The 23,555-nt window shown below is 40.5% G+C and overlaps 1 protein-coding gene across 2 annotated transcripts in view; it reads left to right on the top strand.

The window, feature by feature from the left end:
- Positions 1–5,619, top strand: part of LOC135104964 (solute carrier family 35 member E1 homolog) — a 108,090-nt gene extending 102,471 nt beyond the window's left edge. For both annotated transcript variants that reach the window (XM_064012794.1, XM_064012797.1), the window contains one exon: positions 4,553–5,619. In XM_064012794.1, the coding sequence (XP_063868864.1) occupies positions 4,553–4,843 (291 nt within the window). In that variant the 3' untranslated portion in view covers positions 4,844–5,619. The remainder of the gene's footprint in view (positions 1–4,552) is intronic.
- Positions 5,620–23,555: the final 17,936 nt, after the last annotated feature.

Here is a 23,555-nt window from a genome sequence, read left to right as displayed (position 1 = left end):
AAAAAAGGCCTACTTAAATCATAGAGATACCAAAAAGAATGATAAAAAAAGTGGATAAGTGTCTTGAAACCTCCCTCTTGAAAGAGTTTAAGTCATAAAATTTGCATCTTATTATCTCTTTATTTTATTTATTTATTTATTTATTTATTTATTTATTTTATGTTGGAGGGGCATCAGCCCAGGGCAACAAAACTGCAGTAAAAAAAAGGCCCACTGAGGTACCGGTCCCTGAACAGAGTCAAAAGCAGTAGTCAAGAATTATAAGATAAGTGTCTTGAAACCTCCCTCTTGAAAGAGTTCAAGTCATAGGAAGGTGAAAATACAGAAGCAGGCAGAGAGTTCCAGAGTTTACCAGAGAAAGGAATGACTGATTGAAAATACTGGTTAACTTGCATTAGAGAGGTGGACAGAATAGGGATGAGAGAAAGAAGAAAATCTTGTGCATTGAAGCTGTGGGAGGAGGGGAGGCATGCAGTTACCAAGATCAGAAGAGCAGTTGGCATGAAAAGGGCAGTAGAAGATAGCAAGAGATGCAACATTGCAGCAATGAGGAAGAGGCTGAAGACAGTCAGTTAGAGGAGAAGAGTTAATAAGACAAAAAAGCTTTTGATTCCACCCTGTCTAGAAGAGCAGTGTGAGTGGAACTCCCCAATGCACATGAAGCATACTCCATATATGGACGGATAAGGCCTCTGTACAGAGTTAGCAACTAGAGGGGCAGTTAGAAAAACTGGCAGAGATGACTCAGAATGCCCAACTTCATAGAAGTTGTTTTTAGCTAGAAATGAGATGTGAAGTTTCCAGTTTAGATTTTCAGTAAAGGACAGACAGAGAATGTTCAGTGTAGAAGATGGGGATAGTTAAGTGTCACTGAAGAAGAGGTGGATAGTTGTCTGGAGTTGATAGATGGAGGAATTGAGATTTTGAGACATTGAACAATACTAAGTTTGCTCTGCCTCAATCAGGAATTTTAGAGAGATCAGAAATCAAACATTCTGTGGCTTCCCTATGTGAATTGTTTACTTGCTGAAGAGTTGGACATCTATGAAAAGACATGGGAAAAGTACAAGATAGTATCAGCAGCATAGGAGTGAATAGGACAAGTAGTTTGGTTTAGATCATTGATGAATAATAGGAAGAGAGTGGGTGGCAGGACAGAACACTGAGGAACACCACTGTTAATAAATTTTGGAGAACAGTGACCATCTACCACAGCAGCAATAGAACAGTCAGAAAGGAAACATGAGATGAAGTTACAGAGAGAAGGATAGAAGCCATAGGAGGATAGTTTGGAAATCAAAGCTTTGTGCCAGACTCTATCAAAGGCTTTTGATATGTCTAAGGCATCAGCAAAAGTTTCACCAAAATCTCTAAAAGAGGATGATGACCAAGACTCAGTAAGGAAAGCCAGAAGATCACCAGCAGAGCAGCCTTGATGGAACCCATACTGGTGATCAGAAAGAAGGTTGTTTAAGAATCTCCCTGTTGAGGATGGATTCAAAAACTTTAGATAAGCAGGAAATTAAAGCTATTGCTATTTTCATACTAAATTCTCTTCTGACCTTGCTAACTGCATGCCTTCTCTCTTCCTGAATCCTCGCTGCACAAGACTTTCCACTTTCTCGTTCCTCTATTCTGTCCTTTCCTCTAATACAAGAGTTAACTTGTATTCTCAATCTTTCATCCCTTTTTCTCAGAAACTTTGGAACTCCCTGCATGTTTCTTTATTCCCTCCTTCCTATGACTAGAAGTCTTGAAAGAGAGAGGTTTGAGGACACTTCTCCTCCAACTCTGAATAATCCATTTGGGTGTTCTCTCGTGGAACTGACACCTCAGTGGGCTTTTTTTTTTCTTTTTTTTTTCTTACCCCTTTTTGTTATCATAGGCCATTGGCCCTCATATTAAAAAGTGCCAAAATATGCTAACCATGAAGTTCTGATATAGAAGGAAAAAAACCTAAAAGTGAAGTCAGTATTACCTGCAATAAATTTATCATTTACACATGTCAAGAACTACAGAGAGGTCCATTATGCAAGCATCAGTTATACGAGAAACTGATGATAGGATATGTGTAAATTAGGGACTATTTTCTCCAGTTTTCTCCAATCCAGTGATACAAGCTTCAGTCTGAGGAGAGTAGAATTACAAAGTTTGAAATGCATGCCCTCCTGCACACTCCCACTAATGCATCCAGACTGTATGGGGATGTATGATTCAGATACACAGGAATGAGTTTATAAGCACTAGAAGAGAACTGTGCTCCCCTCCCTTGTTCCCTACCTAACTTGCATTCTGCCACCAGTTCTTTCAGACTAAACTTGGTGTCTCTCAGACTCCCACCCTTATGGCCTTACTGCTCATGATCATACTCATACTTTATCATCATTTTGCTTGCAAGCATATTTACAACACAGTACAAGTACAGTGTACAGTGCTTTATGTGATTGACCAGTGCTTGGATGTGTTACAGTAATACTGCTGGCATGTTCTTTCATTTGTTGTCTTTGATGTGGTGTTGTGTGTGTGACTGACCATATGGTGTATAGATTGTGCCTAATTTTGCCTCACAAGTGCCAACTATGCCTCCCAAGCAGCCAATGAGTTAGGATGCCCTAGCAATAAGACTAAGCGAGCTAGAATGCCAATAACACTCACAAAGTAGGTAGAAATTGTTAAGAGGCACAAGAGTGGTGAGCAAGTTATCCTCCCTAACTGCTCGCACCATTGGGACCTCCCTGTACCTAAAAAGTATACAGGGAGGTCCTAATAATACGAGCAGTTAGGTTCCACTTGAACTACTCAACGAAACACATAACTAATGGAGTAAAGGAGGGTTAGGCTTCATGACCCTTGTCAAAGATAAGTTTTCAAACTGAAATGTATGATACCAAATGCAACAAATGTGTCTATATTACAGAATTGCTAATAAAGCAACCTGACAGAGAAAACAGTATACAAAGAACATGATTCCATACTAATTAAATGTATAAAACATGCATAACACTCACTACTGCATAGTTATACAGTATACAAAGAACATGATTCCATACTAATTAAATGTATAAAACATGCATAACACTCACTACTGCATAGTTAATGCATCAGCGAGGGTAACTCACTCACCAGTCTTGTGCCTCTTAACCATTTCTACCTTCTTTGAGAGTGTTATTGGTATTCTAGCTTGCCTAATCTTACTACTAGGACTCACACCACAATCCATTAGCCACATGGAAGCATGGTTAGCAATTGAGAGGCAAAATAAGGCACAATCTATATACCACGTGGTCAGTCACACACACAACACCACATGAAAGATAGCAAATGAAAGAGCACACCAGCAGTAACATTATAACACATCAAAGCACTGAACAGTCACATAAAACACTGTACTTGTACTGTTTTGTAAATGTGCTTGCAAGCAGAATAATGATAAAGTATGAGTATAATAATGACCAGTATGATTGTAAGGGTGGGAGTCTGAGAGACATTGAGTTCAGTTGAAAAGAGGATTGGCAGGGGGAATGAATGGTAGGTAGGGGACAAAAGAGGGGTGTGTGGTTGTCTTCCAGTACTCACAAACTCATCTCTGTGCATCTGAATCATCACCATACAGCCTGAAGGAAGGTGTACATTTTAAACTTTGTAATTTTACTTATCTCAGACTGAAGCTTGTATCATCAGATTTTTGTGTTCCTATAAAGAAAATAGTCCCTAATTACACATCTTGTATCATCAGTTTTTCATACAACAAGACTTCCCTGTAGTTCAATGTGTAAAGTAATAGGAAAGCTTTGGAGAAGATACATGAACTTTAGAATAATCCAGTATAAGGGATATTCTCTGCTAATTCCTTGGAATAAAATCTATTAGAGGGGCAAGTATTTTCCTGAGAAAGAGAGGAAGATTTGTCCTTTAGAAATTTTCCAGAATACTAGAATGGAGTCCCAGGCTATAAATTTCCCTTGGATTGGACAGATTTACAGTCACCACCAAAAAAGATGGCAAAATTCTCAGCCAGTGTCAGTGTTGGCATGCCATTCAATTAGTTTCATTTTGTTGCATAGGAGAACAGAGCACTGATAATATCTGACTTAGCAACTCAAGACAGATGGTGGCCTTGAGTACACTCACACATTAACAGTTTTAGTATAGATTTGACAGTTCAGTGACAAGGTGTTTTCATGTGTACATTCCTGAGTTGACTTCCACAAGTTATTGTTGCATATTTTTCATATCACTCACCAATGGCTACTGAACTGACCATTACTGGTTGCCTCATGCCAGGAAATAAAAACTGTTAAAGAAACAATTAATACTACTGGAGTTTAAGAGAGAACTGTGTACCAGTAGGCAGAGATTAAAAGATGGTGGTGAGACATCTATTCCAGAGGATAAAGCAAAGCCTGGGTTAGCAAAGAAAGACAGAATTTTGACTTATATTATGCAATTAACACATTCCATGCTGATTGGAAAAGGGGATATATTAGCATTGCAGGTCTATAATGATTACTAACAAATCCAGTGTTTATAATGAAATATCTTTTTGTTTCAGGCAAAGTATGATGCAAACCAGTCCAAGAAGAAAGCTGTATTGGTCCCTCTGAGTCAAGTGATCAGCACGAAGCACCTTCATCATTCTTTTGAGCCTCCACCTTTTCATCCTGCATATGTTTTTAATCATCTGGAAGCAGCCAGACAAGGGCCATATCCAAGACTTTCAAATGGCACTTCATCAGTGCTTCACACTTCCCTCCAAAATGGTCACATCCCTGAAATAGCAACACAAAATAGTCACTCCATTTTGCATGTTTCCAAAGCTAATAGCAGCATAGAAACTCAATAAGGTTGTAATTAGAACATTATAAGAAAGTATATTTTTTTACAAAAATATAATGGAATAAATTTTAGATAACTCAATGAAACTGAGCAGTATTTTAAAGAGCACAAATACAAGGATCTGATACTTGTAGTTGGAGTTATGTAATCACTGATATTTATTGATTGTGGTGCCTTTTCTAGTAATAAGTGTGTTGATACAGGAGTGTTCACTTTTAATTACATTTGAAATATTTGCCTCTAAGGACAGTTTTCTTTGAAATATTATAACCCTGTGATGCTCCATAAGCTATAATCATGACATGATCCTGATTTGTTATTTTTTGTACATTAGGGCTGAAATTGTATTACAAGACAACACTGCCAAAGAACTATAGGCATAAGGCCCCTAGAGCTTCCAAACACATAATTATTGAATTTCTGAAATTTTAATTACAATTATATGCATACCAAGCTGAAAACCTCCTTAAAAAGTAGTCCTGACAGGATATCATATCTTGTTTCATTGTACAGAGCCCTTTCAGTCATAATTTATGGTGTGTTACTTCTCCAACCTGGTCATAGAGTGTGCAATCAAGACATGCATTATTGCTGGAAAACCTGAACCTATTACCATTTTGTGGATACTGATATTTAAAATTACTTATCCAATCCCAGCATGGATTGCATTCTTAAAAATTAATGTGGTTGGTGAATTTGTGGCTGAAGTTAATATTTTACGGAAAAATTAGTCAGGGAAGCCTTGAAAGGATATACAAGGGATTAAAAAAATATATATATATATTTTTTTTTTATTACCTTTGTTACAGATTAACGAGAGAGAGAGAGAGAGAGAGAGAGAGAGAGAGAGAGAGAGAGAGAGAGAGAGAGAGAGAGAGAGAGAGAGAGGTTGCACTCCAAATGGAGGAAATGGAGCAATGAGAGTTGTGAGGATGTGCCTCACCACAAACATGGTGGTGGGGCATCCCAATTTTTTTTTTTTTTTTTTTTTTTTTACTGTAAGCTGATGATATACCTTTAACTCTCTTGATAGCATGTAAAGTGTTGTTAAACATTTTGGGGTGCCCCACCACTATCCACTATGTTTGTCATGAAGCACATCGCTCACATTGCTCCATTTCTTCACCAATGCACTCACAGTCTTTTCACTGCAATAGTTATACAGTTTATTTTTGCTGTTCATTTCACCATTCTAGTGAAACCCTAACACTCATACTATGTAACTGTACCCTGTACATTTTTGAGCCATCACACATCACTTCATTAGAACACTTTGTTTAAACCAAACAGCCATTTTGTTAGCCAAAGCAAGGAATGGTCACAAAAGATAACTTTCCCTTATATCAACATGTCAAACACTGAATCCATTATTCTATGCTTTCAAAAACTTATGAGGGGCTAACTTAAGTTGCCATGTAGTTATTTTCTCCCAACAGATTTTTTCAGACCGAGAAGGAGCAGGTTGCCAGTTTGTGCAGTGTAACGCTCATGTCAGTGGGAGTTCTAATCACATATGTCACTGATTAATACCCTTAAAAGAGTGAAAATAGTAGTCCAGCATAAAAGAATAAAAATCCACCCAGACCTTATAATATTAGTACAATGATTTATTGAAGTTAAGATGCTTTTAGGCAAGTGACAAAGCCTTGTGTACAACACTTGCTTCACAAGGGGAGATTGGCGGTTCATGGGATCGGCCCAACTGCCTTGTATGCCTTTCCCACACTCAGCAGCAGTTGGTGGTCTGAGTCCAGAAAAGATGGATATGCATTTTGTGAGACCTGGCCATTTGGGTAACCTTGCCTTTATGAGCCATACAAGTAATAGGGTAAGGTGGTTGCAGGGTATTAGTTGTATATCTTAAAGTGTAATATTTCACTCTGTCCTTCTGCAGGGGCCTGAAATATCACTCTCAATCCCCAAATCTGAATTTTTGTAGAGACGACTGCCAATAATTTTTTAATGCACTTGTCTTTTTGGTGTCCTCTGTCTGGGTGGATAGAGATCTGCCTGGTAGTTGTTCTGTCATTCTGAGTTCAATTGACTCCTTTTTCATGAGTTAATTTTTTTGTCAAATGCTTTTAGCCTTGTTGGTGTTATATCTGCATGATTTTTCTAGTGCTGCTTCGTGTTCAGTAATCTCTTTTTCTCTCCCGACCTGCCAACTTGTAGGGGGCGAGATCAGTCTTCTGAGAGATCTAAGATGACTTGAAGACAAACGTTAGTATAGTAATATTCTGAAGACAGTGGGTGGCTGTCGTCTTGAGGGTAGCTGTCCTCAGAACATTGTGCAACATTGTGTGGTATTTGATTTTTACCTCCCTTTCCTAGCATGTGGCTGCTGAGTCCTTTTCAGCAGTGGAAGTGAGTTCCGGATTTATATTTCCTTTGTGTTGCAAGGCCAGAATGGTGACCTTGAGGCTTTCTGTTTACAGCCTATGAGAAACCAGGACTTGTATGTATTTGCCACACACTAGGCTATAGGATATAGCCTAAGGAAAGTTGACCCAAGTAGAGGCAACTGTTTGTGGTGTCCAGAGTACCTCATGAAAAGAGGCTCAGTAAAGTTGGAATAGAACTAGCACCCATTGTTACGAGTGTCTGTGAAGCCATAACAATATACTGTATATGCTGCTCAATATGAAAACTGCAAGTTCTTTCCAATGTTTACTTCAGTCATAAATGAGTGTTTTCTGCTTTATTCCTTGTATCAGACTTGTTTTTTGTCAAAGCGCACTAACACATCATCTTCATCCCATTTCCTTATTGCTGATGGCCCATGCTTACAGCTTTAAAAATTATAATCATGCCTCAGGAAACATTCTGCTTAAGGATGCTACCATTTCATAATGTATATCATTATTTCAATAGTCACTGACACTGGTATGTTTTCTTTACATGATGTAGCTTAATGTGGTTTCTTAATGTATGCATTGTCTTTCCTGCAAGAACTACCTGTTTAAATGTGTGCAACAGGGCTCTCTATGGGGATTTCTTATATGACCTAAATATTGTAGGTTTTACTGAGTGGAGGTATAGTTTAAGCATTATTTTTATTTTATATACTAGGTAATGAAAACTTCACTGAAATACAGATTAACTCATAAATGAGAGAAAATAAAAATTCATAACTGGTTACTCGTGACACTAGTCCACATTCCTGACAGACAGCACTATGGGCAACTGGTAGCTGAGACTATGAAATGCAAGTCATGATATCCCCAATTTTAGCAATGTTTGTCATAATTACATGTGGGGTGTCCTGCATTTGAAGGGCTGTTTGCGGCACCCCAGCCAAAGCCGAGATAACTGTTTATAACATTCTATTGAGATCTTAACTTTCACCTGGAAGATGAGGAGTAAGTACATATACAAGGAGAGAATAAGTCTAGTCAACCATCAATGCAGGTGTAACATCCTGCTGAGCAATATTTCAAGTTGGAAGGGCTGCCTATCCAGAATGAGGAGCCATTGTAATTCAGAAAATTTTCTTGGCCAAATTCCATATAAGATGGGCAGCTCACTCTAGTGCAGGGAGGGCATCAGCCAATCATAGTCCTCCCTTCTGATAATATGATGCTCTCAGCCAATGGGAGGCCAGTTGCATTCACCCACCAGTAGTTCCTTTTGTTTTGATGTCTTGGTTGAGACACAGAAAGGATGTTCCCAGCTTTTCTGCTTTCCCAAAAATGTTTGATGATGGTGTACAGTGTGTTGTGCAAGAGGAGCTTGCTGGTGTTACAAGTGGTGCAGTGACCTTGAATAGATGCCTTTTTTATGAGGTAATAGTAATGGAGTGTAACTGGATGAGCAGCCCTTAAGCCATTACCCAGTTTCTTCATAATTTTTCCACTTTATGTTATTGTTAATATTGTTATTTTATGTTTTTATGCTCCAATATTCACAAATTAACATCACTGTGTACAGTGTTCAGAGAAAATGCACTAACTCTGGTGAACTTCTGAAATGATAACACAATTTGCAATAAAATATGCAAAAATTAGGTAGTGAATATCATGATTTCAAACATTTTTTTAGATCGTCATGATTTTGATTATCTACCAGTCATTTTGAGACCAAGTTCATTATCATAGCATATATGATAAAAAGCTCACAGCTATCCTGCTCCACAAAATCATCTTGAAGAGACTAGAACCTCTGCAACCGCCCACTCTCATACCAACAACTTAGTGACATACAAGAAACAGTATCCACAAACACCTGCAGGGGTTGGAGGATGGGTATTGCTAACATACCTAAGAGTGCTCATTGGCTACCGGAGGTAATACCGTGCTGGCACAGTCATGTAACACTGTTTACAAACTTTGATACAACGTCACATGCCCACAGCCACTCATCACAACAGTCAACAATCCTCACAGTGCTTTCATCATGACCAGTGAACACCCACTAAGAAAACAAAGAGATAATGATTCACTGACACCAAGACCTTAACCTCGGTGGAGGTGGTGTAGAGATGGGGCATGGTGATTTCAGAAAGGGGGACAGCAAAAATCATGGCACAAAAGAAGAAAGCTTGGGAGAATGTGGAAGGTGAGTGAAGTTATGGTTTATGGTTCCAAGCACACAGTAACATATTTGCTTATTATTTCATCTTGAAATAGTTAATGTTTTGGACATTGCTTTGAGTAAATTAAAAATTGTTTATTTCTGCTCACCCTTTGGGACATACTTAGTGACTTGCATGTAAGTTTGGTATGGGTATTATTTCATTTCTTGACCAAACTGCTGACAGTTTTATTTCTTAAATGTTTGTTTTACATTGTTGAGAAATGGTTAGGCTAGATTAGATTAGATTATGTTAGGTTAGGTTGGTGTTGGCAGTGCTTAAAACCCATCCAGTTATATATTCATAACAAAGTTTGCTCTTGTGTACATATAGTAATTTGATGGTGCTGTTGTAAAGTTTACCAATATTTAATGTAATTAATATAGTAAAATAACTGCATGCCACAGTTATGATTACAATAACAGTTGCAGGACAACAGAGCCCCCACTCAGCTTCCTGGGTTTAGATATCGGCACACGAATATCAAACCAGCAAAACTATGCAGCAGACATGAAAACGTCAATAAAAATAGCCATCATAGAATACCAAATTATTCACTCCCTATAGTAATACAAGAACTTTGCTTTTTTTTTTTTCCAGGAGTATCTGGCCCTCTGCTGAACCACAGCCATCCACCAGCAGTGGTGATAGAGTCATCAGACCCTCACCTGCTGGTATTGCTTGGTCTGCAGGGTGCTCCAATTGGAAAGTCACACTCATTACTAACACTGGATGAGGACATGACTTTCCAAGTCATCCTTCATACAGATGATGTCCCCCAATGGTAAATAACTATGCCATTTATTTCATGTTATTATGCATGAAATTTTGTTCTCTAGTATATACTGTATTTATCATATGTGCTGTATTTTTCAAGTCTGTTTTTATTGTAATATGCAAATTAAAATGTTAATTATAATCATGTTTTCATCTTAAATTTATTGCAGGTTGTTGATCAGAACTTGAACTGGTGCCACAATTTTTTAGTGAATCTGCAGATGAGACCTTGCACAGGCTAGTGAAGGTACAGCATGAACAGGTGCAGGCACAATGGGAGCTGGTGGCAGGCCCAATGGGAGCTGTTGGAGTCTCAGCAGCAATTTGCTAAAATACAAAGAGAATTTTTAGATTTATTCAGGCTCATGCCATTGAATGCTTTAAGGCCAACACAAAACATTGACACATTGTTGAAAATGTTCAAAAATATGTAGTTTTATTTCTTTATTTCTTATGTGTAACTGAAAGAATCTCAATGCCTTAGTATTACTTAAAGTATTACTTATAGTACAAAGGTAAGATTAGAGTATTTTGTGGTGACCTGGTGGGCATTTCTGTACAAATGTTTATTTAAGTGTAAAAACAAGCATGAATATACTTTGCTAAAATCTGATGCCCTTGATATTGATGTTTCCTGTAAACTAAGCACTATAGAAAGTTAAAAGTACCTGAAGATTGCAATAAATATATATTTCAGCAGGAACAGGAATCCCACGCTTGATGCAACAGTTGTCCAGAAGCAGACAGGCATTTATTATTTTTGCACATTTGATGGGATTGTATTGCAGACATCCACTAGATGAGTGTAGACACCTGTGACAAATGAGATTTTATAATAAAAGAGAAGATTCCTCCATTATAAAAGCTTGGGAGAATGTGGAAGATGAGTAAAGTTATGGTTTATGGTTCCAGGTACTCAGTAACATATTTGCTTGCTATTTCATCTTGACTAAATTACATACATGTATAATTATGGGTGAGGAAGGGGCAACCCCAGGGGTACTTGATAGAAGGTTAGGTAAGGTTAGGTTTGGTTAGATTAGTAATTGTTACTAACCACAGCTAACCTTACTACCATCAAGTATCTCATTCTCTTCATTAACCCTTTCATTCCAGTGATCATATATGAACGATTGCATCAGTGCATCCGTAGCGACAGCGATCGTTCCCGTAATCAAGAATTTTTGCACCTCAATTTTGAGCTCCAAGCACGGTTTCTTGAGTCAGATGGCGCGTGGAAGTGTCTGGCATCTGTTTCCACCTGTAGTGTTGCCACTAGCTCTGTATATTTAGTGGTAACTAAGCTATTCTCCCATTCTGAGGGCAACACTTGGCAACCCCAGCGACCCGCCATGTGGAAAGCACCCTGATAAGAGCCAAGGGACCTGATAAGAGCGAAGGACACAGACAGCCTGATAATAGGGGAGGATCTCAGATCCTTCCCTATTATTGTGTGTGTGTGTGTGTGTGTGTGTGTGTGTGTCTTCTCTGGGCTGTTTCTGGTTGATGGATCACACAGCGAGATCCTTGATAAGCCATAACTAACCTTTTCAGAGATCACATCGAGCTACAAAGTACATCATTGTATTCAGAATAACACAGAGAAAAAAATATTAGTATTCAAACAGTCTTCTGACAATTTCTAGGTTTATGATTTTTACCCGTCATGGCTTATGGGAAAATAGTTTAATCACTGGAATATAAGGGTTAATCAAGAACTCACATATTTTGACACTAGGAATTAATCTTAATATGTAACACTAGTGTGTTGCCATGGTCAGCAGCAGCTTGTTTGTTTAGTTTTTAGTTTTCATTAACTTTTACTTTAAATTTTTCTTTACCTTTTAACTCTTTACTTAATAAATACAAAACAGGTTCTATAATGATATTACCTTATCTTACCTTGAATTATAGGCATAGTTTGTTTTTAACAAAAGGGTTCAGTGCAACTGGGAGGTAGGAATGACAGCTCACCTTCTCACAAAACAAACAGATTTATTGAATTACTATTTCACCATAATTAATAGACAATTCATTTCACATGAACTTAAGAGAACAAGAATAGAACTTAACATACAAATTTTCACCATACACTCCTAAATAACTGGCAAGCATTTTCTGCCTCCTAAAAACCTTACTTAGAATTATCCTCCCAGGTCAAAAGTTTAAGCGAGGCAGTCTAAAGACAGACCATCACTCCCTAAGCACAATTATATGATACCAAGACCACTTAGATCATACCAACATGGTGGCATGAACTCAGGGTCTCAGATATGTCCTCACCATAATTGACCACTATAGCCATTTTGTTAAATTTGTACCACTAAAAAAACAAATGCACTCAACTAGTCACTAATGCATTGGAGAGATATTTGGCAGGTAGGGTGTGTGTGAAGTGTATTGTTCAATTGAGTGGATCTGGTTAGTTGGCTGTCCACTTTAACTCTCCTGGGCCTAGTTTGAGCCTTGAAGGACTTGAAGGGGAATCATTTCCTCAAGAGGTATGGACAGACCACTCTAGGAAGAGGGTGGACAGGCCCCACATGCATACAACATCACATCTTAATGGGGAATCATTTCCTCAAAAGAGGTATAGACAGGCCCTGGTGGACAATATACCAGCTGTGAGGGCTGGAGGGACATCAGGATGTAATCCAAGCTCTGAATACAACTCACTGAGAAAGGTCACCTGAGTGAATGAAGATGAGTGAAGCGGTAAATGAAGAGGAGTGAATATATATTTATATTCATATGCTGAGAATGTTAGGTCAGGAACTTGGGGAGTGTTAACTTGGGTGCAGAGTGTGCCAGATTTGCCAAGTTTGGCAAGTCATTCAGACTCTCAAGTGAGCATAAGTTGGGATGCAGGCAGGAGTCATTTAGGAGGGTAAAATGGAGTGACTTAGGTGGGTAAAGTTTAATAAGGAATCCATTAGGAAAAGGGTGGCAACAGGAGTTAAATGGACTCTAATGTTGTCATTTATGCTGAGACCTGTTAGGCTTAGTAGGAATTTCAGGAGTGATGGGAGAGGCCAAGGAGAGGATTACCAAATTTGATAACCCAAGGATGTGCATCATCTTATACCTATTTTTATTTATTTATTTATTTTTTAATGTGTATGTCTGTCTTCTAAATCTGTTAACAGTGGTGTTCCTCAGGGTTCTGTCCTGTCACCCACTCTCTTCCTATTATTTATCAATGATCTTCTAAACCAAACTTCTTGTCCTATCCACTCCTACACTGATGACACCACCCTGCACTTTTCCATGTCTTTTCATAGATATCCAATCCTTCAGGAAATAAACAGTTCATGCAGGGAAGCCATAGAATGTCTGACTTCTGATCTCTCTAAAATTTCTGATTGGGGCAGAGCAAACTAAGTATTGTTTGATGCCTCAAAACTCAATTCCTCCATCTATCAACTCAACACAACCTTCCAGACAACTATCCCCTCTTCTTCAATAACACTCAACTGTACCCCTCTTCTTCACAGAACAGCCTCAGTCTTTTCTTTACTTATAATTCAAACTGGAAACTTCACATCTCATCTCTAGCTAAAACAGCTTCTATGAAGTTAGGCATTCTGAGACATCTCCGCCAGTTTATCTCACCCTTCCAGCTGCTAACTCTGTACAGGGGCCTTATACGTCCATGTATGGAGTATGTTTCACATGTCTTGGGGAGGTTCCACTCATACCACTCTTCAAGACGGTGGAATCAAAACCTTTTTGTTTCATCAACTCCTCTCCTCTAATTGACTGTTTTCAGCCTCTTTCTCATCACCGCATTGTTGTATCTCTTGCTATCTTCTGCTATTTTCATTCTAATTGCTCTTCTGCTCTTACTAACTGCATATCTCCCCTCCTCCCACAACCTTGTTGCACAAGACTTTCTTTTTCTCTCATCCATATTCTGTCCACCTCTTTAATGCAGGAGTTAACTAGTATTCTCAGTCATTCATCCCTTTCTCTGGTAAATGCTGGAATTCTCTGCCTCCTTCTGTATTTCCACCTTCCTATGACTTGAATTCCTTCAAGAGGGAGGTTTCAAGATACTTATACTTTAATTTTTGATTACCACATTGGACCCTGTTCGGGGACTGCAGTTGGCCTTTTTTTCTTATTGGATTTTTGTTGCCCTTGGCTGGTGTCCCTCCTACATAGAAAAAAAAAATAGAATTCAGGTATTGTTAGTGATGTGAAACATTTTTTTCCCAAAGAGGATAGCCATGTAATGCCGCCCTCCTTGTCTTCTCAGTGTGTTTTAGATGACCCCCTGATGTGTATATCTGATGTGCTCATTTGGGTAAGGAGTACAAAATTAATATTTCAACTGACTAAGCAGGAACACAGATATCAATCAATCAAAAGGGAAATTAACCGGTATTCTCAATCATTCATCCCTTTCTCTGGTAAACTCTGGAACTCCTTGCCTGCTTCTGTATTTCCACCTTCCTATGACTTGAATTCCTTCAAGAGGGAGGTTTCAAGACACTTATCCTTCAATTTTTTATGATCGCTTTGGAGCCTTTTCTGGGGCTGGCATCCCAGTGGGCTTTTTTTTTTTTTTCATTTTATTTTTGTTGTCCTTATTCAGTGTTCCTCCTACATAAAAAAAAAAACATTTTCCTTGGGCAAAAATATCTGAGATTACAGTACCAGGAAGCTTGACAGAGAATATTCTGTCCTGAAGAAACTTATGAACAGAAATTGGCAAGTTACCTCTGAAGAGCATAGAGTTTCATGAGGATACTGTGTTGCCATATCATGTCAAAAGTTTTTGGATATCCAGGGACACCCCTATCATGAATTCATTTTTTGACAAATACCTCTGAAATGCAATGCTCCATGTTTCTTAACTGATCCATCATGTCTCAGTACTTCTGAAAATTCGACTGCTGATCACCCAATAAACCCTTTGCTTTTATCATACACTCCATGACCTTACATAGACAGTTCGTGAGTGCAATAGGATGAGGCACAATGGGGTCCATAAGATGTCCAGTCTTTTGAGGATTGCGATGACGTAAGCAAAGTGCCAAGAGTGATGGAATGTGTGGGTGGTCCAGATTCTATTGTAGAGTTGTAATGATTTTAAAAGGAAATGATGGCCAAGATGTTGTAGCATGCTATGTGGTATTTTGTTTGGACCGGGACTGGAGCCTTTATTGGATTTCAGGGCAGAGGGGAGTTCATCCAAAATAAACTCTGTTGTAGTCCGAGTTTACACCTCCTGTGGTAAAGTTTGGGACAGTAAGTTCTGCTGCCTCCTTACAGGGAAGGAAGGTAGGATCATAATATGTGGTACTACTTGCCTGGTTAAAGTGACAGGCTATTGAACTGGCGATGTCAACTGAGTTGTCTGTTGTACTATTATTTATTTTGAAGGTTGTGATTGGAACATATGGTTTTTTATTGTTTAATATGTCTATGGTTTTCCAAACTTGTGGCAAGGGGGGTGGCACAGTTCACAGTTGATGTAAATTTTTGGAATGAGTCCCTCTTAGCATTACAAATGACTTTCCTTGCCTGATTCCTTGCCTTTTTGTAGGCTATGAAATTTGCTTGACTGGGTTGCTGGCTGAAATCCCTGTATCATCTATTGTGTTCAAGCAGTGCTTGTCAGCAGTTCATTGTCTACCATTAAACTCCATGCCTTGTGTGAACTGTAGAAGTTTTCTGAATACATGCCTCAGTGGCATAGTGTCAACGTCCTTGCCAGATATATCCACATCAGCAATCTCACGGAAGGTTGCCCAGTCTGCTCTGTTGAAATTAAACTTGGAAAGGTCGGGGATGGGCGAGATGTTGCATGCAAGAGATACAGATGGGCAGATGGTCACTTCCGTGGGAGTCATCTATGACTTCCCAGGAGAAGTCAGGGAGTATATTTGGCGAGAGCAAAGGCAAGTCGATGGCAGACGCGTTACCTGTTCGATCATGACTTATATACCCTCACTGGTCATTTCCCAGACTCTGCCACTCACGGGGGTATCCTCAAGGAAAATCCCAAGTTTGCCCCAGGTGGTGATGCAGTCTGTCACTTCTGGCTGTGATTCTCTCAGGATTCCTCTGTATTAGTATGTACAATATTTTTCAATCCTCTGTGTTGTATTGCCACATTATCCTTCAGTCTATGTCCAGGGGATAGGTGGCAGGTTCCATCCTCCTCCTTTGGTGTATAGTTTCTTAATACAACAATCAGTCATGTAACCCTGTGGGATCTCTGCAGTTTCATACAATATTTACTGTTGTGGAAATGCTCCAGATGTCATGGGAAAAACTGCAAATAGGAAGTAAAAATTAAAATAAAGATGATATCATTCAAATAACAATTCTGCAAAATTAATCAAATTAGTATATAGGAATGATCCTGAATATAAATACTTTCTTTCTTCTTGGAGTCATAAATAAAGATTTGCATATACTTTTGAAATCAGTAAGAATTTAGAACAAAATATTAAAGGAATTTTTAAGCTAGAAACTCACAAATTAGATGTTGATATATTGAGATGAGGAAGGCACACAAATGATTACTACTCTCTCCTTACCACGAAACAAGGAAAAACGGAATAAAACCAATGTTCCCAGCTTTTGCTATGCCAGTCATATAAAAAATCCCTATTACAAGATGTTGTAGATTAAGGGAAAGCATGTAAGAACTGATAAATCTATGTTATTAAGGAGAATTTCTGGAATTAGTGTTTAGATCCTAAATTTATTAATTAACCATATTATTTTTGGGAATGCGTGGGACCACTAACGAAAATGTTCAAGAATAATCTTTGATTATAGAAGGGTAATAAACTTTTAGGGATATTGCAGGAAAGTTATTTCAAGTTACATGAAAGGACTACTTAGTAATGTGATGATATATTACATAAGACTTAGCACGAGATTCTATCTCAGACACTAGCCAACTCTCATTGTCCACAGGTATGTATGTTAAGTCCAGAATCTTGTATTGTTTAAAGACTTTGGTCATATGAAAATAACCATTGGTGTCTATTTTAAAATAATTACTTGTTCATATGAAAATAACCAAGTGTGAATATTATAAAATAATTATTTGTGTGAAATGCTGACCCTCATTGCCCACAGAGAGGAAAGGATGTGAATTCTCTTTGCCAGTTAGTTTTTTTTTTTTTTTTTTATTACTGATTGATTAATTGATTGATTGGTTGATACATTTACTGTTGCATTAATAATGAAATACAACAATGGAGGAGGACGGACCTTGCCACCCACCCCCTGGGCAAAGATTTGAGGGTAGAGTATCAAAAATATAAAAATATAGTATACATTACAAGAATATAAGTAAATAAATAAATACAGATATCGCACACCTTATTGCATAAATATCCTACAGTCTGGGAACAAACGCAGGTTATTCCTTGAGTATATCCCTGAGAGTGGCTGAGTCTAAGAAATGGTCAATGAGGGTATGCAGCTTAAATTTAGCAATGAGAGGACATTCCGTGACATAATGACGCAGAGTGTATCCCCTTGGTGCAGCACACAGCACATAGCACATACCAGGAGAAGCACTGACTTCCCAAAAGTATTTATAGCCTAATCTGAGCCTCATTGCCACCCTATCATGTGATGCAGTGTGTCTCCCGTAGGTGTAAGCACAGTTCTGGGAAACACGTACATAGTAAAGACTACTGCCACTGCCCCTATGGCAACAAAGCTCCAACTGATCACTAATGCTACTATGTACAAAGTCCTTAATGCTACTCTTAACATAGCCCAGAGTGTACTCATCACCAGGGTCCACTGTGTCGTCCTGAAGGGCACATTGAGGAAGGCGGTCTGCCTCTTCATTGAGCGGGATACCCACATGAGAGGGTATCCAGGTGAAGTGAACCGTGGCACCAGCACCTAGGGTGTGGATGAGATCAAGACATTTATTACCTAGATCACAGTCCATGGGGGAGGTAGATTGGAGAGCATACAGTGCAGCCTGACTGTCAACAAAGAAGAATACATCCTTACGGAGAGGCACCACAATATGGAGTGCCTCCAGAACAGTATACAGTTCTGCTCTAGTGGAGGACATGTGTGCAGGGAGCCGCCTGGAAACCTCAGTGTCCGTGTAATGATTGGCAGAAATGTAGTCGCGGATGAACAGCCCACATCCGGACCTGCTGCCATTGACTGAACCATCACAATAAACTTGAATAGCCTGAATGTGGGGGTACCTGGACAATTTAGTCATGAACATGTCTTGCAGCACATGAGGGAGCCAGTCCCTCTTGGGCTGATGCAGTGAGTGAATATCAACACTGACACGGTGAGGGTTCCAAACAGGTTGGAGCGGTGACATAACAACGTTAATACAGGCCCCGGTTATAGCTACACTTGTAAGAACTCCTAAGATCTTCCTGAGGTATGGAGTTTTAGGAGTCCAAGGATCACGATACAGGGGGGTCAGTGATCCCTATAAGAGAGTCGGACCCTGGGCATAGCATCCGACCAACAGTACGACAAGTAATTTCCTGTATCCTACACATAATACTCAGCAGGTGCAGTTCACCTCTGAGGACCTCAATCTGAGCAGTCCTTGGGCATCCCAGAATTATTCTCATGGCTTCATTCTGAACAAACTCCAGGGGATGGAGCTGGGTGGCATTAAACTGTATTAAAATAGGGGCTGCATAGTCAATGAGGGACCGTACGACAGATATATAGAACATCCTTAGGACTGGAATGCCAGCCCTCAGGCCCCTGTTTGCTAGCAGCTGAAGTGGCACTAGCCATGGCAGACAGAGGTCTCGAACATACTGTACAGCATGGAGTGACTTCCTGAAACGCAGCTGTACACCCAGGTACTTGTGTGTATGAACTCTAGGGATGGGAACATTATTTACAGTGGGCGGACGAGAGACCTTCCCTTTGGCTTGAAATTTGGTTTTACTTTCATTAATTACAAGTCCCATTTGAACACACAATGCTGCTAGTTGTGACAGAGCTAACTGGAGAGTCCTGGGTGTGGGGCATTGGAGGAGTATGTTGTCAGCACAGATAAGGACCTGGGTGCCCTGCGGGAAGGAACAACGCGCAATTTTGTCCATTAAAACGTTGAAAAGCATTGGACTAAGGACTCCACCCTGTGGTGTTGGGACTGGAAGGGGGCAGAGCAGCACCTCTTCCTGCGGGTGACCAATGTTCATTCACTGGCGGCATCCCCATCACGGTCTGCCTCAGATGACTTGTCCTCTGAGACAGAGGAAGCAGGAGCCATCGCCGAGGGGCCCCGGGGTTGTCGCGTGGCTCCCGTGACTGGCTTGGTGGGGGCAGCCTCTCTCGGAGAGGGTGCAGCAGCACCCGCACGCTGCCCTGCAGTATTGTCCTCTGCCTGGGGTCGGTCACACACACTCTGCAGGCACACGTCACTGTCTCCCTGGTCTTGGTTAGCATCACTGACTGGACATGGGGTGGGGGCCACAGGAGGCATCCCACCAGGCACTGTTTGTTGCTGCTTCTTAAAAGTGCTGATTGCTGAGGGCAGAGACTGTTTCAGAAAGATTGTCCACTTTAGCAGCTAGCGCGTTCACCACTGCCATGAGGTGCTGAGTGGAGTTAGTGGCAGGCAGCTCCTGAGTGCCCCCAAGCTGGAGCACTGTTGTGGCAGATGCAGAGAGCACTGTAGCAGTGTGCTGTGGCAGAGGTGGGAACACGGCAGGTGTGGCGGAAGTGCCAGTGGTGGAGCATGAAGGCTGGGGCAGGTGAGGGGCAGTAGACAAGAATGAAGGCCTATTCGTCCAAGCGTTGGTCTGAGGAGGTGGAGCCTGGTGGAACACAAGTCTGGGCCGAGTTACCTCATCAGTGGCAGGCTCCCTGTGGGGCTGAGGCCTGACAGTACGTACTCAATACACACACACACAAACATGTGCATGTATGTAAGAATATAGGATAAATCAGTATAAAATAAATAGATAATCAACTGGAAGAGAGTAACTAGCAACTCGCCACAGTCGTCACCCAGGGGAGAGCAGTGATTGGTTACTTTATTATGAAATGTTTCTCATATTGTAAGCACCTGACTGTGTGTAATTTTTGCTCTCTTTACAAATGCACTATACAAATTTTGTTGAATTTTATAGTTACATGAGGATTGAGGTGAATGTTGTAGAAATTAGGTATATTCTCTGTGAGTGACTCACGAGTTACCGACACCATTATTTACCAGGATAACAATGTCTCCAGAAATTATCATATTTCATGTATTATCTCAATAACACCTTACTTCAATGGAGAGAGAGAGAGAGAGAGAGAGAGAGAGAGAGAGAGAGAGAGAGAGAGAGAGAGAGAGAGAGAGAGAGAAATTTGTGTTGCTGATAGCTTATCCTTCCACAGAGTCCACATAAGAGTGATATCTCTAGTTCTCCTATTCTAATTCCTACCGCTAATCCTTATGCAATTCACAGGACAGACTGGGATGCCATCAAGGCAGACGAGGACTTAGACATGACCAGCCAGCCTGACATCTCCAGAGGGACACTGGAAGACATAGACAAGGCACTAGAGACATGGATAGAGACAGTGAAAATGACAGCCAACAGACATATCCCTTGATGCAGATACAGAACTATCCCCAGCCCCAGACCATCACAGTCTACACAACTAACTAAAATTCTGTTTCAGGCACTGTGTTGCAGGGCTGCACAAATAGGATGGACAATAGATGACTACAGACATTATGTGCAGCTACCACAGACACTCCTTGACTCCAGATGCAAGGAATCCCAGAGGCACTGGGGATGTACCTTAAAGGATTTGACAGATAAGTACTCTGACCCACGACAATTTTGGCAAAAACTAAAACAACTGTCAGGACATAAGACCATCACAGACTCATACCTAGCTAATGAAAATGTAGTTAAGTATCGTGATTACGCAGACAAAGTGAGACTTTTTACGACCGTTTTTGGAGAGAGTTTTTCAGGAGGAGGAGGAGGACGAGGATGAGGCAGATGCAGGCATTGACAGAGGCATTATGCAAGGTTTTATGACACAGAATGTTCACAGGACATACTCACATGGTGCAGCAGATCCTGCAAGGCTGACTGGAGACTCACCACTTACCTGCCAGATCTCCTCTGAGGAGCTCCGACTCACCATCAAGTTCTCCAAGCCAATGGCACCTGGGAGCAGCAACATCAATAAGCTGATTTTGTCCTACATTCCAGGTTCAGCACTACTTCAACTCCGGGACATCTTCAGTGTGGCCCTCTCTGCAGGATACTTCCTGGATAGCTTGAAAGGGGCAGTGATGAGGCTGATCCCCAAGCCTGGGAAACTGCCTTCCCACTCCAAGAACTACAGGCCAATATTCCTGCTGAAGGTACCCAGGAAGATGTTGGAGAGGGTCGTTCAGAGGCAGTTCAGTGACTACCTGGAACAGGAAGGCCTCCTGAATGCTGCACAGTACAGCTTCAGGAGGGGATGAGGGGCAGTCCATGCTATAGCCATGGCCACCGAGACATTGGCCATCCACCAGTCCTCTAGGTCCAGATGTAATCTGATCCTATGAAATGTCAACAAGGTGTTTGACAGGGTCTGGCATGCAGGACTTAAGTATAGGCTCCTGCAGCTTGGACTACTGGACCCTGTAGAGCGCCTCCTGTGTGATTTCCTATAGGGCAGGACAGCTAGGATCAAAGTTAGGAATCATCTGGGGCCACCATTCCCACTTCACACAGGGCTACCTCAGGGGAGTGTACTGTCCCCCCTCTTGTATGCCATCTTCACCTGCGACTATTCATCATCAAGTGCTGGAGTCAACATCCTGTATGCTAATGACATGTCGCAGGTGATCTTCCACCAAGGCAGATCCAGCCAGATGCTCTACGCCTGTACTGGGAGGGAAATCCATTGAGTGAATCTGCACGAGGCAGAGTGGAAGATCAAAATGAACATCATGAAGTTCACAGCCATCCCCATTGCCACCCACAACCCAACACCACTACTGGTCAATGAAGAGGTGGTAGATTTTCGACCACAGGGAAGGCTGTTCAGCCTTCAAATAACAACCAGAGGCTACAAATGCCACATGGCATAGAGGGAAGCCCAGGCAAGGGAAACCCTCCCCCCCCTCTATAGGTTCCAGGACCTGCCAAAAAGACTAAAATTCCACCTTGTGTAAGCTCTGGTTCTCCCAGTGCTCTTATACCCTCCAGTACCTACACATGCATTGAGCCGTACAGCTGTGAGCCACCTCCAGAAGGCGCAAAATGCTGCTCTTCGGTCCGTCTACAACATAAGATAGGACGATTTTACAACAGCTGAGGACCTCCACAACAGGGCCTCCATACCAGCCATCAATGTTAAGCTATGGGAGATGGCAGAATGAGTCTGGAACTGCAACTAAATCAGTGCAAAATAGTGAAATTCAATGCAATATAGAAATCTAATGTAATATAGAAAATTAAATGTATTGAGTGAACTCAAACAGTGACAGCTAGTGATATGTGGACTTATTTATTTAATTATAATGTATTAATATATTAATTTATATTAGATATATTAACACTATCAACCTACATGAACAAAGACTCTTCACATCAAACTATACTTAGCTTTAACCTCTTAAAATAAAAATAGCATCCTGGACCACCTGGAAACTTTTACCTTCTACTATATTTCTGGTTTTCATACCTTTTCCTTCCACTTTGAATTTACTCATAAATTTTGATCAAATTACTTGTAATATGTATGTAATATTGTACACATGTATAAGATGCCTACACTCACCTCTTGTATATACCTTTCTTAATAAACTGTTAAACTAGTAAGGAGTACAAAATTAATGTCTCAGCTGACTAGGCAGGAACACAGATATCAGTCGCTCAAAAGGGAAATTATTAAAAACAATCCTGGGAATTATTTTTGTCCTTGCCACTAAATTTTTCCACATTCCTTGATTGATTTCACTAATGTGATGATAGATCCCAAAGTTGTATAGCAAAGCAGAGAATAGAGGGAATTAAATGTTACTGAGGCAACTTGCAAGCCAGACAGCCAAGAGGGATACCAGGCTGGCATGCCAGAGAGAGAGACACTGCCCTCCATCATCCTGCTTGTACACCACCTCACCTTTCCTCTGTCTTGCATGATGTAATTGGTAAGTTGAGTGCATACTAAGGTTAGTATGCCTTGGTGGTGGAGTGTGGTAGAGTAGCATTTGTCATGTACCTGTTCCCTGCCTCATGATCATATAATAGTGGTCTTGGTATTATATAATTGTGCTTAGGGAGTGACAGTTGGTCTTCTGACTGCCTCATTTAAACTTTTGACCTGGGAGGATAATTCTAAGTAAGGTTCTTGGGAGGCAGAAAATGCCTGTCAGTTATTTAGGAGTGTATGG

Source organism: Scylla paramamosain, chromosome 11, assembly GCF_035594125.1.
Source record: "Scylla paramamosain isolate STU-SP2022 chromosome 11, ASM3559412v1, whole genome shotgun sequence".
NCBI classification, from domain to species: domain Eukaryota; kingdom Metazoa; phylum Arthropoda; class Malacostraca; order Decapoda; family Portunidae; genus Scylla; species Scylla paramamosain.
This window is presented reverse-complemented; position numbering and strand designations above follow the sequence as displayed.